This window comes from Hyperoodon ampullatus (assembly GCF_949752795.1).
Source record: "Hyperoodon ampullatus genome assembly, chromosome: 1".
In the NCBI taxonomy this organism is placed as follows: domain Eukaryota; kingdom Metazoa; phylum Chordata; class Mammalia; order Artiodactyla; family Ziphiidae; genus Hyperoodon; species Hyperoodon ampullatus.
The window spans coordinates 100,152,992-100,173,534 of record NC_136914.1 but is presented as its reverse complement, the minus strand read 5'-3'; the positions used below and the strand labels follow the sequence as shown (position 1 = coordinate 100,173,534).

The 20,543-nt window shown below is 32.1% G+C and overlaps 1 protein-coding gene across 32 annotated transcripts in view; it reads right to left on the bottom strand.

The window, feature by feature from the left end:
* Positions 1–2,725, bottom strand: part of ADGRL3 (adhesion G protein-coupled receptor L3) — a gene marked incomplete at both ends in the record, with an annotated part of 582,832 nt that extends 580,107 nt beyond the window's left edge. For 31 of the 32 annotated variants that reach the window (XM_079704528.1, XM_079704539.1, XM_079704544.1 and 28 more), the window contains one exon: positions 2,653–2,707. In XM_079704528.1, coding sequence (XP_079560654.1) covers positions 2,653–2,707 — 55 coding nt within the window. Of the gene's footprint in view, positions 1–2,652 lie in introns of all 32 variants that reach the window. The other variant, XM_079704517.1, reaches the window with a different exon arrangement.
* Between the last annotated feature and the right edge of the window lie 17,818 nt (positions 2,726–20,543).

Genomic DNA, 20,543 nt, shown 5'->3' with positions numbered 1-20,543 from the left:
ATGTTGTGATAATTAATTGTACCAATACCTCTAAAGTTTATGGCTACATAATTTATAGTCATCATTATTATTTACTCTGGAGAAAAGGCCAGCAATTCGGGTAATACCCAGAAAAGTTAATTCTCTATGGTCTCAAGGACAAATGAAACTAGGCATCTCAACAGCAGTATGCAAAGAGATGCTATCAAGGGATGTTTTGGAAACAAGAGTACTTCTATAACTGAGACATCCACTTTACCTCAGTCCTCTAAGGTTTCGAGCTATATGGTATTCCTTTAAGCCAGGACTGGGACTCTAAGCTATATGGGACTCTAAAAATGCCCATCCTATTAGATTTCATCACTGCTCAAAAGTACACACACTCCTCTGTTTATGAGCATGCTGGATTCCAAAAGGCTGCTCAAGTGAAGCCCTTTATTTACCAGCCCAAAGTGGTATCACAAAGGCAATGGAGAAAGCCTCCTATGGAAGGCAGACAAAACTGATTTGCATTTTCTCTGGTGTGAAGTTTTAAGATACTTACACAAAGTAATAAGAATAAAGTTTATAAGTGGAACACCTATATTGTTTATCCTGATATGGTTCAAAGTCAAGATAATATAAAGTAGTTCACATACAATGGAAAGAATTACTTTAGTTTTTAGCCAAAATGTTTTATATTTTTTATATACCAGGCTCAATATTCTCCGTGCCCTATTAGGAGTTTTCAAATACTTCTCAGACTTACTTGGAGAGATTGTGTGTGTGTTTTTTTTTGTGTGTGTATGTGTGTTCAGTACAGGCCTTAACTCAAGACCTATGATCTAAGGCTCAGCCATGTTTGGGGCCCACTGAAATACATAGTAGGTGTCAGTTTTTGGAGACCAGAAATTTCACCTCTGAAAAGGGAGTCTTTCTTACAATACCTATTTCTGCTATTTTTAACCTACCTTGCTCTAACAGTGCAATTTTAGACTGACTTTTTAAACTTGACTTGTACATACATAGAGTTTTTTTTTTTTTTTTTTCTGAATATCAACATCAAATGAAAAAGCTCTCAGGGTTAGCTAATTCCTAGTTGTTACAATTTACTGGAACAAAAATAAACTGGAGGGGCAGATAGTATGATAAAGGAAATTAATGTGTTCAGTCACTTAATATCTGCCAGGCACTGTGCTAGATTCTTTACATATGCTATTTATTTAATCTTCAAAGTAACCTTATGAGTGAGGTGTTTTTATAACATCTAAAAGCCTAATTAGAATCATCTTTAGATATACAGATAATCAGAAAAGCACTTGTTTAAACCTGTATAATTCTTATACTGTCCCATATCACAAAATGTTATATGTGCCCAAGTATGTGAGTATGTAAGTGCTACATCAGTATAAGAATTAAGGAAAATTTTTGAAATATTTGACAAATTTACATTGTTTAAAAGTAGATGGTTGTATAATTTTACTTTCATTTTTTAAAAAAACACTATCATATAGCGATTTGTTAGAAATAAAGGTGTTAAATCAGGGGAACTTTAGGGAAAATGTCAAGAGAGAAGTGATCATATCCGGTTTTTATACTGACAGCAGAATGCAGAATTCATGTTGAAACTTATGAATATGAGCCAAATTCAGATTCACATCACTGACGAACTACAATAGATTCCTGTAGTCAATTAAAAACCAAAAGTGAGCTGAAGAGGCTAAAAATGCTTTTCAGCTGCTTGCTAAACTATAATATTCTGAGACCTTCTAAGCAGTGGCAAATACAGCTGTGTCCCTTTTTCTTTGTTCTAATTACCATTAATGTATGAGATAGTGACTATATTATGCCATTTTCATCTTAGTGCAAAACCAACGATAATTAGTAGAAAACTTTAAATTGTGAAAAAGGAACATATATATAGACTTTAATTTGCCAATTTTTAGAGAGATCCCGTGAATATTGTACTAAGTGGTACAGAATTTATCTTGCTTATTTATTGAATAATTATATGTTTTATAAAATTTGCAAAGGGAGATCATTTCTTAACTATCATACTCATGTTATAAATACCAAGCTGTCTAAATGAACAAAGAACACAGTCTTTTATGAGTATATTAGCATGTTTCAAGAAAAATACCTTTCTGCATATGTTGATATCATTTTGATGTTGCTGGGTTTTTTTCCTTTTTTTGCATTGAAAGGGATGTGAGAATTTTGCTTTAATGAGAGGTTTAATTTTTATTCTGTTTGTTAAAGATTGAGGAGATTAGTAAACACTCAGAAACAAATGATTACTTGGTTCAAGAAAGCAGATTTTTGGAGTGTTTTCTTTCAACTGTGCATACTTACTGTATTAAAAGTTATTTTACCTACTAAAATATGTAAATAAAAATAATTCAAAATAAATGATATAGCTAACAATTCAGACGATATTCCTTAAGTGTGGTAAAACAAAGAATAAAACATGAATTATTTTTTTTAAACTTTGTTTAGATATACATTTTAAATGGTATTTTAAGAAATCAAACTCAAAATCCTATTTATTGCAGCTTAAGGTACATTACTTACTGCTATTAATATATGGTAGGCAAAAGCTGCAAAATCATAGAGCAAAAATTTAGAAGAAAGAGTCTAGTGTAAACAACTAAGACAACATTAAGCATCACACAAAAATATAATTAAAGGTCTTACCATGAACTATCGGTGCTAAGAGCATCATGAAGACTAGTAGCTGTGATGGCCACATGGTCATGTTCTCAGGCATGAGAGTGCCTCAAGAGTGACTGTTCCAAACGTGAAACAAAATAAGTGTCTTTCTGATTCTTCTGTAGTCCAAGACTGATGATTAAAAAAAAAAAAAATCTCAAAAGGAAATATTCTTCAGAACAGAAACACCAATATCCCAAATCTGAATCCTGCAAATAAGAAAAAAAAAAAAAGGGTTAACAAATATAGGTTTTCTCATTTCCTTGAAAATTTCTTTCCTGAATAGAACATCTGTATACTGTCTCCCTTCTTCATTTTAATGAATACATGCATCATGTATAAAAATAAGTAAGTAACCTAAGGTACATTATTTATGCATGTATTAGCACAGTGTTTACTTCCCAGCCCCCAAACTGACTGAAACAAATAGTTCAGTCTCACTGGACAAAGCAGTATAAATATACTATACTCATTTGTATAATAATTAATGATTAGTTTGTAAATTTGTTAATGTGTTTAAATAGATTTGGTACTAAACTCTGTGTAAACATTTTCCACAAATATAATTTTTACTAATAATAGAAAAGTAAAAAAAAAAGAAATCATTCATTACCATTACTGTGTGTTTAAACAAAGTTAAATGCATGAGTCTTACTTTCATTCCAGGCCTAATAATCATTCAGAAATCATTCCACATATTAACTATATTACTTTTCTAAATATTTTTATAATTAAATTTGTGAAAATTATAGGTTTATGTTAATTAATTATGCTCAATCATAATCAATTCATTCAACACAAGTTTATTGAGTGTCCGCTGAAATACAAAGCACTGTGCTAGGAACATAGAATAGAATACTGAGTAAAACATGCAACCTATCCTCCAGGATCTTACAACTTAAAATAAGGAATCTGGCTTAAAAGTGTTAAGTGCATATGGAAGACATTAAAAATTGTTAGCATTGTAAAGTTATTTTACTGAACCAAACTGATATAGCTGCCCCCTCTTTAAAGTTTGCACAGACTTATCTTAGGAAGTGAAAATACTAAAGGAACATGACCCAAATTTTGAAGATGTTTTTCACAGTGAGCATTTTTAAAACTGATCAAATGCAAACTGGATCTTCCTTTTCTTTCCTTCTTTCCTTTTCTCTCTCTCTCTCTCTATTGTCTATTCAAGTGAATGGTATATATTTAAAATCATTTCACATTTTGAGTATAAGTTTAAAATTTTTCTGGAAAGGAATATTCAAAATAGAGATAGTTTACTGAGGATTGTATTAAGTCTCATTCTACCAAAACACACTCCAAAGTATTTTTGAAGTACTTGCTTTCGTTATAAGGCAAAATTACACAGGTTTATCTGAATCTCTGGCACCACACTTAATAGCATGGTAATTAAGAGCACAGATTCTGAAGCAAGACAACCCAATTTCAATTACTAGCTCTACTAGTACTAAGACCTTGGGCAAGTCATTTAAGCCCTCGGTTCCTTGGTTTCCTATCTGCTAATGGTGGGGGAGTAATATTAATTCATATGGTTATATGAACATTAAATAAACTAAAAATTGTCATTTTAGTTATATACAATACATAAAAATATGTATTGCCCAGAACAGTGTCTAGTATATAATAAGTGCTATATATCTTAACAGTTATTATATATCTCATTACTTTTCAGTTTTATCCTACTCTTACTTTTTAATGTGGTTGTGTAAGAAGCAAGACCATTTGATAAATCAAGCCAAAAATATTTATTGAGTCACTATTGTACAGACAGGCTCAGAGAACGCTAAATCTGGAAATAACAGATATAATAATTTTCTTTCTAAACTCAAAGACATTATAGAAAAATGAAGCTCATAATAAACACTCTCATAACATTTTACTTTTACAACAGAGAAGGCATTGACAACAAAAAAATGTGGCTAAGATAAAATAAATTATGTAAAAAGGAATCATGTTTAACATTTTTCTTTTGTTTTCCTTATTCACACTCTGACTTACAAGAAAACATTTAGAATTTTTCCTTAATTACCATAAGTGCCATAAGTGTTTAACTTTTTCTGAAAATAAATTTGAAAGCAGGTGCTAATTTAAAATTGCATTCTTTTACATGCATGTAATAATTAGTGGATACTTAAAGGAGGACACTTAAATTGACTGATGCATCAACAAGTAAACAATTACCCCCTCACATTCAGTTATTGTCTTTTCCCCCCTCTATAACTATGGCACCAAGAGATATGTATATACACACAGACATGTATACACAAACACCTACACACATATACGTAAGATAAATATATACAGTACTGTTTTGCAACTGAAAAAAAATTGAGGGCAGCCATCTAGGCGAGTTATTTATACATTATTTAAAACATATATACTAAATATCTACCATGGTGGATATTATTGAAATCACAAATAAAGTAGAACAATTTTTCTCAAAACTCCCACTGTAATGGAAAAGACGTAGTAAATGAAGTCTCAAAATAAAGAGAAGAAGCAACATTTTACAGTTCCTATCATATTCCAAACAATGTTCTAGATATTATACAATTATATGATTTAATTCTCCATACAAATCTATCAGGCAGATAATATTGTCTCATGTCGACTGAGAAGTAAAATCAGACAATGTTACTCAGCAAGAATTTCATACCAAATGTCTGACTCCAACATCAGTGCTCTTTCCTCTCTCTATGGTAGAATAAACAAGAAGATGTATGAGCATAACCAGGGGTAGAAATTGTGCAAAGGAAGGGGGACAATGTAGCAAGTTTCCAAGGAGGACTTAGGCCTTGCTTAAATGTGTTACCCAATTGCGACAAGTAGAGAAAAAGGGAACAGCATGGATATATGAGGTAGAAGTGGAGGGACAAAGAGAAAGGAGAAGAAGGACATGTTAAAGAAGGAACCAGCCTAATTATAACATTGTACCTTTTGGAGGAGCCAGAAAATTATTTCCATAGTGAAGTATGAGTATTGCAATTGTTAAGTCTAGCTTCAGTGAAAACCAGAGTAGTTTATTTCATATGACATAGTATATTTTCACCTTGGTGAAGCAATGAGAGAGAGTTACTTTATAGAAAGGATAATGAAGTGTTATCTATTATTTATAATAATGGCTTATTTTAAGATATCACAGCAGGGCATAAAGTCATGTCTACTAAGATTATTTTGCATTTGATTTGAGCATAAGAATTTGTTTGCATGATTACTCTGTAAACAAAGGTGGGGGAAGGAATTTAGATGAATAGAAGATATTACTTGAGGAGGGTAATATGTTTTCACACCCTAGCCTCACCACCCATGGACCTCGCACCCACAGCTCCACGATAATGTGCTAATTTGGGCATATATATAATAAAATTGCAATAAGTAAACTATATAAATTTTAATAATGTTCCAGACAAGTATGCTTATAATCTACAGAAAGATAAACTACCACTCTTTAAATACTAACTTTAAAAAAAAAAAAAGAAAAAAAAACTTTCTGGGATTATTATTTTTTTCCAATTTATGTGTTGTCATTAACTTAACCAAACCAGTTTTCATATAAAAGGGATTTTCACTCAAGTCATTTCTGAAAAATAGCTCTTCAAAAACACATAGAGAAGAAAAAGCAAGAAAAGACATTAGGGGCTCATTAAGTCATATATAGACAAAATAATTACTCATAAAAAATATTTACTAATGATAAAAAGCATTTGAAAAGTCAATTTCAACATGTATTTCCATCTCCAGTGAAATTTCTTTAGCCTTTTCTATGTACAAAGCTTGGTGTTAACACTATGGGTCAAACGAGGAGAGTGTGTCTACAAGTCTATGATCACCGTTTTAAAACAACTTGCAGTAAAATAGGAATGTTAGAAGGTATACTCACCAATAATTAAAGCTGTGCAAAATGTGATATGTGTTATGTGAGATAATCTAGAAACACACACACGCACAAAAACTGCCAGATTTTCTTTTGCATGTAACAGCAAGGGACTTAAAAGCATGCAAACTGAATATTCTGGTGCTAGGCAAGTTTACAAACCTCTCTGACACTCAGTTTCTTGAACTACAAAAAAGAAAACAATATTCACCTTGTAGGTTGGTTGAGAAGATTAGTGACAGCATAAATTATTGTCTGATGCAGAGATGTCCTGTCATCGTGCATGTCTGTCAGTGCATGTCTATCATTCGCCGATTCCTTTGTTTCCTTAATTCTTTCAAAACTGAGGAAGAGACCACAAGCCCAACTCCCACACCTTTCACTTACATATTTAGGAAACTAATAACACACTCTCCTTGAGAGAGATGCATACTCAAGAATTCTATGGCTGAATGGTGGCTACTAAAACAATGTGAGATTTTATTTTTAAAATAAAGGATTTTCAGGGGCTTCCCTGGTGGCACAGTGGTTGAGAGTCCGCCTTCCGATGCAGGGGACACGGGTTTGTGCCGCGGTTCGGGAAGATCCCATATGCCATGGAGCAGCTGGGCCCGTGAGCCATGGCCACTGGGCCTGCGTGTCCGGAGCCTGTGCTCCGCAATGGGAGAGGCCACAACAGTGAGAGGCCCGCGTACCGCAAAAAAAAAAAAAAAAAAAAAAAGGATTTTCAGTATGCTTCTCTTGTTTGAAATATACTTTGTTACTTAGGCTACTAATTTCCAGTAACAAATCAACACATAAAATGCTTTAAAAATTATTATTGAAAGACAGTGTTTCTAATTTTTACCATAGATTATCACAATATGGCAGTTTTGCCTGTTACCCTATCTAAAACTTGGAAGGTATATATTTCTAATGCAGACTTTGATTAGGTAAGTAAAGTTTATATGTCTTCCAACAAAGCTACCTAACTTCACTACACTTCACAATATTCAAAATTAAACAGTGAGGTTGATTAAAAGGGTCCTAATTTATATCATTAATATTTAAGATTATAAGTATGTAACTGTGTGATCTGACTCATGTTCCACTAAATATTATTTTTAAATCACATCTAAACATAGTCTATGAATGCTTTATGTAAATAAAGTCTTTCCTCATAAACTGCATGGAAAATTCCTTATTTTTTACATTTAGACTAAATTTTATTCATATCTAGCACAATTATACTCTGGAACTATCTGAATTTTTTTCATTATTGCTGAAACAAAAGTTCTTCTAAACTTAAGACATTGATTTTACTTTGAGGAAACTGGCACCTTAAATTCTGATGTCATAACTTTTTTCCCATTTAATTTTTTCATGTATCCTTCTTCTTAAATCATATTTGAAAGCTATTTTTTACTTTATATTAGCTTTCTTTCTACCCTCTAAATAAAGGTTAGGATTAGAATCTGAATGTCACTCATCTTGGAATTGTTACTTCTATTTTAGCTACTCTTAATCACATATGTATAACTTACTCTAAATCTTTTCCCAAATTAAATTGCATGTTATAATTATACCTTTCCCCTCATAATGGCCTAGAAAAGACACTATATCTTTTTATAATATTTTTACATCTCCCCACCTATTAAATGTTCACTTATTACAAATTCTGCTAACTACAAATTTTACTCCATATCAACTTTACAAATTTTTATTAATCTACATTTCGTGTATTTACATGTTTTGTCATTTAAGTCTTTTTTAGAGCTTGATTGCTTTTGCATGTTTGGCATGTACTTTCTCAATATTTTGACTCTGAAAACTGAAGTACTGCAATTAGGTTCAAGGATCTTTCTTTCAATATTTATGGAGTCAAAGAACTTTATGTTAAATAACTATTCAAAAGTATTTATCAAGTCTGATAACAATAAAGAGCTGAATGTTCTAGCAGTGAATACTTTTTAAAATAGTACTAGATCCCTTTGGAGATTCACAGAAAACAAATTCTCCATCATCTTGTTTAATATTTTCAAGAAATGTTAAATTTGATCAACCCACATATGTTTTCTTCATCACTGTGTTCCAAGAGATTGTCACTGAATACAAACAATGTAAACTGTGGTCATAGAAGATATGTGAGATATATATGGCATGATTCTTGCATTAAAGAAGGAAGAGGAGGAAAAGGAGTAGCAGGAGGACAATAATGGGACAGAAAAGAGGAGGAGAAGAGATAATGCAAAAAATTAAAAACAATAAAATTTAAATCCAAATATGATAAAGAAGGGAGTTAAAAAAATAAAGGAGATAACATAGCTTGGAAGGTCTGGAAGACCTGCAAGAAGAGAATAATACTTGTATCATTCAGGATACAAGGATATGAATAGATGAAATTTCACTAAACAGTGGTTGGAGAAGGATTATTCTAAGTTAAGCGTTGTTATGAAAAAGTTAAGAGCAGGAAAAAGAAACAGCATATTACAGAACTGCAAGTTATCTGGTATGTCAGGTCTATTGAGCAAGTAAGGAACAAGAGAAAATCATACAGACAATGCATTTGGGTAAAACAGGAAAGGTTCTGAGGGCTATAGAAAGGAATTTGAATTCAATTTGCTTAGTTTCCAACTATGAATTTTGAAAATTTAAATAATATTATCTTTTTAATTTTTAAAAGCACAAATTACAGAAATAAATAAAAATCACTGCAAACAGAAGATACAGGAAAAAATTAAATCAGATTAGAAGTAGGGAGAATAGTTCAGAAATAATACTATGTTTCCACTAGAACTTTCACTCAAGTCTTCATTCTTCCCTCATTCCTTTCCTACTATCTTTTCCACAAGTTTCAAAGTGATCAGAGCAAAGAAAGACCTATTTGTATATAATTAAATTTTTTTAAAGATTACTTACCACACTTTTCAAGCAATGAAATTCTAAATCTCTACACATTGTCTGAAACGTTAACAAACAATATTTTTTATTGCTTAAGTAAAACACATATTGCCATATAATTATATTTCAAACATAATTTGATGCTACGTTAGAAAACATGTAATCTAGAAAGGTAATTTTAATAAGGAAGTTCTCTAGAGTAAAAGTCCCATCTAATTGTCTTTCAGATAATGTTATGATCTAACAAGTGTCTATTAATGTTTAGGAACAAATTTGGATTTAATGAACAATGCTATTTTTAGCTTTAGGGCAACATATCATTTAACCATAAAATAGACTGATGTTTTACTGAGGATCATTTTCTTGCCAAGTGTCCTCGAGTTAACTTTCTCCCTGAGATCCCACAAGGCATCTGATTGGAGTTTGTTTCCAATGGACTTTGGATAAGACAATATTTTCCTCCATTGATATGTTCAATAGGAAATAAGAATCAATGAGTCTGAAATTAAGCTAACTATAAATAATTGTATTAAAGTAACTAGCTTGGGAAATAATTCTGTTTGAAATGAGATAACTTAAAACTAAAAACTGAATCTCACACTCTTTCCATGTATATGATTTGTAAAATAGATACTCTGCTCTTCACAAATGAAAATACTCATAAAAACTCAAATTTTTATCATCAATATTAGTTGTGAAAAATAAGCTTGAATGAATATAGCCATTATTTAAAAGGATATTCAAAAAATTAACAATTGCTTTAAAATACATCATTTCCGATAATAATCAAGAATTGATGTCTGTTTCCAAGGGAAGTAGAAATTAGGAAGGGCAAGCAAGCTATAGTTAAAACATGAAGATTTAACAAGTTTCTACTTCAAAGTAAATAATTCCATTTCTAACAGAAGCATGTGAATCTAGTCCAAAATCTAGAGCATGAGGCAAAATATAGTCTTCTTCATAACAACAGCTAACATTTATTGAGCCCTTACTATCAGGCACTGTTGTAAGAGCTTCCCACATAGTAAATAATTTAATTGATTTTAAATATAAACATTATTGTTAATCCTATAACAACTCCAAAGGAAGGGGCTATTATTATTACTAACAGGCCAATGAGGAAACTATGGGAAAAAGAAGTTAAAAGAGCTTGCTGAGGTCACATGACTGAAAATAAAGAGCCCGGATTTGCACCTAAACAGTCTAGACCCATGGATTGCGCTTGTCCCTCCCCAAGGATTCATATGTTGAATACAAATCCCAGTGTGATGGAATCGGTAGGTGAGGCCTTTGAGAAGTGATTAGGTCAAGAGAGCTGAATCCTCATGAATGAGATTAGCACCTTAGAAAAGAAACCCCAGAGAGTTTTCTAGCTCCTTCTACCATGTGAGCTCACAGCAAGAGGACAGCTGTCTATAACCAAGGAAGTGGGCTCTCTCTAAAACTCAACCATGCTGGTACCCTGATCTTGGAATCCCAGTCTACAGAACTGTGAAAAATAACTTTCTGTTGTTTATTTAGATATCCAGCCTATGGTATTTTTCTTAGAGTAGCCTGTGATAAAACAATACTTTATATAAAAGTAAGGAGCTTTAAGCTAGTTATGATAGTGATTATGGGTTGAATGAAGTGAGATAAAGATCTAGGATATCGCTGTACACTGAAATATTCAAACAAACTTCAGATTGAGAGATTCATGCCATAAACAGAGGCCCTTCATTGTCTTCACTTCTGAAAATCTACTAGCTGGCATCATATATCTCTGGCATATCTGAATAGATGTCAATGATCCATTTTATTCATGCGTGTTTTGGGTGAGTGAGGGACAAGACCACAGACTTTATTAGGTGAGTAGCCAGAAATGATGATCTCTGAGGTTCTTGAGAGCCAAGCAAGTGCTTCTCAAATTATATAAAAAGTTGAAAGCAATCAGGAAAAAAATAAATATCTCCCAAGTGAAATTCTGAAAAAGCTTCAAAATGTATCAATTTAATTCCAATCAGCATGACTAATTCTGTTAGTAATTTTTCCAAAAAGGGAACTGAGATTACTTGGAACGTTACTGAGAAGAAGAAAATATATCTTCAAAGTATTAAAATTATTTGTGACTTTATCACACTTATTTTAAATTCAAGAATCAAATTAACAAATGATCAGTAAAGCTGACCTCAAATGTTTCTAATATTTATTGAACTTTTATTATCTGCTGAGGCTGTATGATTGGGATAAACTAGTACTGCCTTATGTCACTTCCTTTCTGACAATTTTGTAACTGAAATCACCTGGATACTTCATAACTGACAACTATGACAATATATTATATGTACTCTAAGTTTCATTTACAAGTGAAGTTGCAGGTTTTGATTTAAAACCAACATAACCACCTTTTCTCCAGAAAAATTGTAGAAAATATCATTACAGATAGCACTACAGTTGAGACTGGTGAAAAAGCTATTTCCATAGCTGGGAACAATAAACTTTAAAAGTCAAATTATCATATCAAGCTACAGCATGGGTTTAGGGGGCTGAATTGGGGGAAAAAGTCTTAACACTATTTCTCTGAAAGCAATGACAGTTACTAAATAACTGACTTAAAAATAAAGCCTAGGATAGAAAAGCTACAAGAAATGAGGTAGTAATGTCAAATTCATTCTATTCCAATTCCTTCAGGGAGATAAGAAAAAAATACACATCTACTTACAATTTATTTAAAGACTTTCCAAAACCAAGAGGAATGCAGGGGAAGCTAAATCTCTTTATGAGGTAGATGCTTATATCAGAGTTTCACTCTGGTTTAGTTATCATGACTAGTCAGTCCCATTCATCTCTTTCATATAAACAATTTGAATTTAAACCCTTGATATTCACATTTTTTAAAAACTTCAAGTCTCTTTTTCAAAATTAAATTAAACAAGTATTAATAAGAATTAAACAAGTATTAATAAGAAAGAGATTATTGTAAAATAGTGGAAATATTTTTAAATGTATAGCAGACAATGTCTTAAAATAATTCCTTTAGAACCTCCTGACATAGGATATCTATATATTTTAAATACCTTGTTCTTGAGATTACAAAAGAAATACATTGTCTTTTGTGATTCATAAAGGTAACTTTGCTATATTTCATTCCTTGTAGTTAGTGTATCAGTAGTAAACAGGCAGGACAGAAAATACACATTTTGAAATTATCTCATCTCAGTAGGGTAAACCTGGATATGTCTCAAATTAAATATCTTCCTTAATGGCCCATTATGGAGTATCATGCCTAAAATACCCAAAGGCAATCAGGGACCATTACTGTCAAGGGAGAGTTTCTAAGGTTGTAGCATATGATGCAATATTTCTGATGGTAGTTTATTTAAATACATATTTATGGTTTTAAAATCAACAGTTACCATAGTGAGCCTTAGCATAACACCAAGACACAGATTAAAAATATGAATGTATCAATACATTTTATATTAATGCTTTGATGATTAGCATTTATAGGTAGCTACCAAATTATGAAATGGGTCACTTTACAAAACTTAAATTTTAAGATAGCTGCTTAGATGTCAAAGTATTTTTCTTCATTGGGAAGAAAAATATATCTAAAATATATTTAATCTTTATAGTAAAATGTATATAATTTAGTAGAAATAATGATCATCATAACATCAATTCTACAGGAGCTATAAAACAAGTATATGATGGAGATATTGGCATTGCTGCTTAAGGTAAAGAAGCCTATTGTCACATTAAAAACATTTCCTCAACTTCTGTGGTTTTAACTGTTAGGCAAAATGGCAAACAGGAAGTAAAACGAAATCAGAATGAAACCATCTTTATGTTTCATTCATCTTGTTTCTGGTCCTATCACTATAGAAGCTGATGTGGATCAGCATTAGGAAAAACTAAAAAGCACCAATTAGGTCTGGGGATAAGTAAGCAAAAGCTTGGGAAAGAAAATATCAAAAAAAGAAAAAAAGAAATTTAAGTGGAAATTTCCACTTAAAAGTAGTACCTCAGCGGAAAAGGAATAACTAAACTGGTTTGGCTAATGTATTTAAATACAGGATAATAAAAGATGTATTTAGAGAAGGAACACGTAATTCAGGTCCTGTTCAAATTCCCATAATTAGAGAATTTTATAACAGAACTTTTATAGTTATTAATATATGGATTTATTCATTTGTATATATGTAATATATAATTTATATAAATGTACACATAACTACAATGATAACATATAATCTTTTATCATACCATTCATATTTTTATCCAATAAATATTGTAACTCACAATTTTTGTGATTTTAGTAACCTAGTACAAGAAGAGAATGTATATGAATACATAATCCAAAGTTATCATTCAAATAGTCAATTTCTATTTCTCAGTGTACCTTCTGTGTATCTGGTTATTTTATAATAGTAAAAATAAGTGGCACCTCAAATTATAATAATGTCAAACACTTGACATTTAAAAAAATTACACCAAATGACTCCTAAAGATGTCCACACAAATAATAGTACACGTTTTCTGATGTAAAAAGATAATTAAACCAATCAAATACAGTGACTTAAGACAACTTGTAAAACCAAACCAAACCAAAACAAAACAAAAGAGTCTTGGGTAATGGGAAGAATAACCAAGTTGTTTTTTTGTTCTTGAAAAGGAACAGCCTCATTTAAGAAATATGAAAACGTATGAAAACCTAACCACACAAACGGGCATACACATCTCACCTAGAGGTGTTTACACTGCATCCTCTAGGTGTTTGTACTTTCCAAAGTGTTCAAAAACTGGACACGTCAACAAAATCATCTCACTGATTTGAGCAAGATACAATTCTATAGGGTGACTGTTTTTTATTTACCATTAGGTAAGAGGATATGTTATACAATTATCTCCAAGTTATATTTAAATGAATTTAGGCCAAAAGCAATCCATTCTAGAGACTATGCAAATAAAAAGCATAAGGAAAGAAACTTGAAAAAGAGCAGTACAAAAGTGGCTATCCAAAATTACTTTGATAAAGATTATTATTTAAGGTGAATGCCTGTAAGAAGGTTTTCTCATGAAATTTGATTTTCTTAATAATTAAGACATCTAAAATGGCTTAATGGCTCCTATTTATTTAAAGATACCACTGTTTTGATTCCCTACAAGAAGCCCTTCTCCCCATCTTTGGTAAAAATATCTTTGAGTTATGTAGTTTCAAAATCACATTGATGCTTCAGTACATAAAACATTTCTTTGTTCAGTCCTTTCTCTGTAGAATGGTGATTCACAAGGACAATTCAGGAGTACCTAGTTTCTAAAATAACCAAAATTGGCAAATTGTACAAAAAGGTATATAGTGTCATTGTTACTTGGCTCTAGCTAGAAATAAAGTAAGGGAACACAGATCAACTGTGATGGAAAATCCATCAGAAACAACAAAGCTGGCAGAGTATTATACACAGTGCTATCTGGATCGATTTTAACTAACATTTTATTTAAATATTCTTCTAAGATATTTCACAGTGATGGCAGATAAAGAGCCAAAGCAGATAACTGCCTACCATGTAAACTGTGGAAACAACTTTAGGTTAAAACTATTTTTTAAAAAAACAGTAACTAGGGCTTCCCTGGTGGCGCAGTGGTTGGGAGTCCGCCTGCCGATGCAGGGGACACGGGTTCGTGCCTCTGTCCGGGAGGATCCCACATGCTGTGGAGCAGCTGAGCCCTTGAGCCATGGCCGCTGAGCCTGCGTGTCCGGAGCCTGTGCTCCGCAACGAGAGAGGACACAGCAGTGAGAGGACTGTGTACCGCAAAAAAAAAAAAAAAAAAAAACAGTAACTATATTTGTGTTAAGTTTGTAGTTAATTTTTTTTGTGAATTAGAATAATTACGAATCTTATCTCTTTTTTTTTTTTTAGAATCAAGAGATATCTATGTTTTCTGGCTTTGCTTTTTCTATCATGTCTGTGATTACTGAATAAGATATAGTTGAAAGCATCCCAAAGATTATTTCTCCTTGCATTTGAGACATTAATTTATCTTTCAGAAAAATAAGGTATTCCATGAAATATCTCAGGAACTTGCATTTCCAAAGAAACATAGTCTTGCTTTTATGAAGATTTACCATAGCAATAATTTTTTAATGGTATGCATGAAACATAACATGGTTTAAACACAAAGCTTATATCCTTTACTTTTTTTCCCTAAAACTGTTAAAATAAAAGGGAGATCATTATTTTTCTCTGTGAAACAATAAGATTATTTAGTCAATTAAAATCATGGCCTTTTGAAAGGGCTTATTTCTTTTTTCTTTATGATAAGTCTTATTTTTTACTTTTAATGAAAATGTATACTTTAATAACTGGTTTTTCTAGTTACAAAATAAATGAGTTACAAGGATGAAATGTACAGAGTGGGGAATATAGGTAATAATAATGTAGTATCTTTGTGTAGTGACAAAGGTGGTCAAGAGGGACAAACTTCCAATTATAAGATAAATAAATACTAGTGATGTAATGTACAATCAATATAATTAACACTGTTGTATGGTTTCTATGAAAGTTATTAACAGAGTAAATCCTAAGAGCTCTCATTGCGAGGAAAAATTGTTTTCTTTTGTTTTAAATTTTGTACCTGTGTAAGGAGATAGATGTTCACTAAATTTGTTAGGGCATTCTTTTCATGATGTATATAATATATGTCAAATCATTATGCTGTACCCCTTAAACTTATACAGTGCTGTATGTCAATTATATCTCAATAAAACTTGAAGAAAAAAATAAAACACAGATAAATATACTCTCAAACTTCCCTGTGGCCTTGATAAAGGAACCTAATTAATATATAAAATTCCAATTATTCCTAACATAAACATCTCAATAGATTAATTATATTTAGTGGCTTTTCATAATCTTGTCATGAGTGTTTTTTTTATTCTAACACACTGCATCAGTTTTGCCCACATGAAGAACATGTACGTTTCTGGTGGATCTTGTTCACCTGTTGGATTTGGGTAACTCCAAAGCCCATCTTCCTCTAGCTCCCTCACTACATCTGAGGAAGCTGAGAAAGCCAAGGTCTACACAGTGTAATCGTTAATCAGTATATGCTATCTACAGAGCATCATCCTACCTTTTTTCATCTTCTTTGCCTTTTTATTGCTGTTCTTTGTACAAAGAAAACTTTGAGATCACCAAGTCATTTTAGTCAGATGAAGAAGTGCATGAAATTCTTTGATTAAATCTCATCACTGAACTTACTACTGTTTATTAATTAGATTGCTGAAAATTATATTGTTTCAGATTCTGGCTGTTTGGAATAAATGTTCATTATCCCAGCCAGTATATTCCTAGAGGTGTGTTAAGCATAGTTTAATTTTATAATTATATATAAAATATCAGTATTGACCATTATAAACTGTTTAGGGGATAAGTTAATGTCTTCTAGAGTAATTCATTATGATTTAAAATTAAATCATAATGCAACCTTGGAATGTAACAACAATTCTAACTTTAAAAAAGGAAAATTATATCATTGGGAACAACATTAATATGGATCTCAAATATTTAAAAAATCATGTAAACACTATATGGTAATTTCACCTTTGATGTACATGTTTCCAGTGAATTTACACTGTATTTTTACCCCTAAAAATTCCTTTATTACCTTAATCAAGACTTATGCACCATGGTGTTTTCTCCAGTGGTGGGTTCAATAAATAGCTTCTGATTTAAATCTTCTCTAATTTCCTAAACTTTTTAATATTTACTTAAAAGATATTTCTTAAAAATTTCCAAAGAATAGCTCTCTTTAAGAATCACTCCTATCAGTCAGCAGAAAGAATGACTCCCTACATTTTATATTTTTACAGAATTGAGGAATGCCTTATGGTCCTAATGTATTTTTCACCAAGGAACTCTATAGGAAGACAGTTAAGTAATATAACCAAATATTTTTGAATATCCGTTCTTCCACCAAGGTGTGCATTTGTGCATGTGTGTGTATTCCACATGTGTTTAGTTTATAAAGCTTATGTGTTAAGTTTACTTTAAATATCCTCTCATAAGGTACTTTTATAAATACGGAAGGTTTCTAGCATGGGTAGTTGATTTATACTGAGGGATTTGTGGCTTATTAATGTTAATTTTCTTCTAATAGAAAGAAAAATGTGGATCTGGTTGGGAACCTGGTGTCAAAACACAAAAGAAGTTTGGGAATCAAGATGTCAAAGAGGCATCTCTTTGATAATTTTGTCTAGAGTTAATATGCTAATAACTAATATCAAAAAAAAAAAAAAAAAGGAAAAAGCGTTCCTTTTTCTCCACACCGTTTCCAGCATTTATTGTTTGTAGATTTTTTGATGATGGCCATTCTGACTGGTGAGAGGCGATACCTCACTGTAGTTTTGATTTGCATTTCTCTAATGATTAGTGATACTGAGCATCCTTTCATGTGTTTATTGGCAAGCTGTATATCTTCTTTGGAGAAATGTCTATTTAGGTTTTCTGCCCATTTTTGGATTGGGTTGCTTGGTTTTTTGATATTGAGCTGCATGAGCTGCTTGTAAATTTTGGAGATTAATGGGAATGTAAACTGATACAGCCACTATGGAGAACAGTATGGAGGTTCCTTAAAAAACTAAAATAGAACTACCATACAACCCAGCAATCCCACTACTGGGAATATACCCTGAGAAAACCATAATTCAAAAGGAGTCATGTACCACAATGTTCACTGCAGCACTATTTACAATAGCCAGGACACGGAAGCAACCTAAGTGTCCATCAACAGAGGAAAAGAAGATGTGGCACATAAATACAATGGAATATTACTCAGCCATGAAAAGAAATGAAATTGAGTTATTTGTAGTGAGGTGGGTGGACCTAGAGTCTGTCATACAGAGTGAAGTAACTCAGAAAGAGAAAAATAAATACCATATACTAACACATATATATGGAATCTAAAAAAAAAAAAATGGTTCTGAAGGACCTAGGGGCATGACAGGAATAAAGATGCAGATGTAGAGAATGGACGTGAGGACACGGGGAGGGAGAAGGAATAGCTGGGACGAAATGAGAGAGTGGCATGGACATATATACACTACCAAATGTAAAATAGATATCTTGTGGGAAGCAGCCACATAGCACAGAGAGATCAGCCGGGTGCTTTGTGACCACCTAGAGGGGTGGGATAGGGAGGGTGGGAGGGAGATGCAAGAGGCAGGAGATATGGGGATATATGTATATTTATAGCTGATTCACTTTGTTATAAAGCAGAAACTAACACACCATTGTAAAGCAATTATACTCCAATAAAGATGTTAAAAAGAAAAAAAGTAAAAACTTTGTTTGTTCAGCTGAAGTACAGCAACAAATGTTAACCAAACAACAAAAATACATTGAGTAATTCCTATGTGACAAATGCTATAGAAAAAATGAGCTGTTTTTATAATGTATCTATACATTCTTTTTTTTCACTATGGAAATATTACCTGAAATAATTATTTTATTATTTCATATGAATATAAATAAAACATATACACATGTGCACACACAGGCACATTTAAAAATTTTAGATAGAAACGGATGTATTATTGTAAATTAATAGATAGGGGAAATTTGTTGAATACTGCCAGTAAACATCCACTGTAAAACATCTTCATCATCCAAATCCAAGACACAGATACTACAATGATTCTCTTTATCTCAAACAGAGAAGATTCAAATAGCCCCACACTGGATTCCTTATTTTTTTAAAAAGATTCAGAAATGAAGATATATAGCAGAAGCAAAAAGAAATGTGATGGGCAGTCTGGAGAGCATCAGTGTTTCCAGGGATTAAAACAGTTACTGTAATGGAAAAGTTTCTTTGAATTCTAAGGAACATTAAAAAATATTTTTCAAGTATCATTATACCAAAAGCATCCATTAGCTCCTCTGAGATATGACCCCCTATGTTTCCCTCTTTTTTTTCTTTCTCTTTTGCTTTGTTGACTTACAGTGGTCCAGCCAAGAATGCAAAGAATCACCCTGCTATCAATGCAGATGGTTTTATGCAAATATGTATCTCAATGTGAGCATATGTATCTTAAAATTAACCAGAATATACAAAATTATCTGGAAAAAATGTAGCATTAATCCTTTTAGCACAGAGTTAATCCTAGATAACTATAAAAATTACTCTGACAGAGATCAACATTTTATTGACCATGGGAGATTTTATTCCAAATGAAGTAATTATTATTTTATGTTCTATTCTCCAAGAAAATTTAGAAGGAAATAAAAATGAAAAATGTGACTCAAGACATTTTATGGAGAAATTAACTAAAATAGTTTAATATATGTAAAAAGTATAAAGTCCATATTTGGGTAATTATGGCATGTCAGAACTAAGGAAATCTCTCAAAATCATCTTCTTTAAGCCATTTTTCTTTTTTTTTTTTAGTCTTCACTTGTTTTTTTTTTGCTTTATAACAAATTTAATCAGTTATACATATACATATGTTCCCATATCCCCTCCCTTTTGTGTCTCCCACCCACCCTCCCTATCCCACTCCTCCAGGTGGTCACAAAGCACCGAGCTGATCTCCCTGTGCTATGCGGCTGCTTCCCACTAGCTATCTACCTTACGTTTGGTAGTGTATATATGTCCATGCCGCTTTTTCACTTTGTCACAACTTACCCTTCCCCCTCCCCATATCCTCAAGTCCATTCTCTAGTAGGTCTGTGTCTTTATTCCTGTCTTACCCCTAGGTTCTTCATGACATTTTTTTTTCTTAAATTCCATATATATGTGTCAGCATACACTATTTGTCTTTCTCTTTCTGACTTGCTTCACTCTGTATGACAGACTCTAGGTCCATCCACCTCATTACAAATAGCTCAATTTCATTTCTTTTTATGGCTGAGTAATATTCCATTGTATATATGTGCCACATCTTCTTTACCCATTCATCCGATGATGGACACTTAGGTTGTTTCCATCTCCGGGCTATTGTAAATAGGGCTGCTATGAACATTTTGGTACATGCCTCTTTTTGAATTATGGTTTTCTCAGGGTATATGCCCAGGAGTGGGATTGCTGGGTCATATGGTAGTTCTATTTGTAGTTTTTTAAGGAACCTCCATACCAT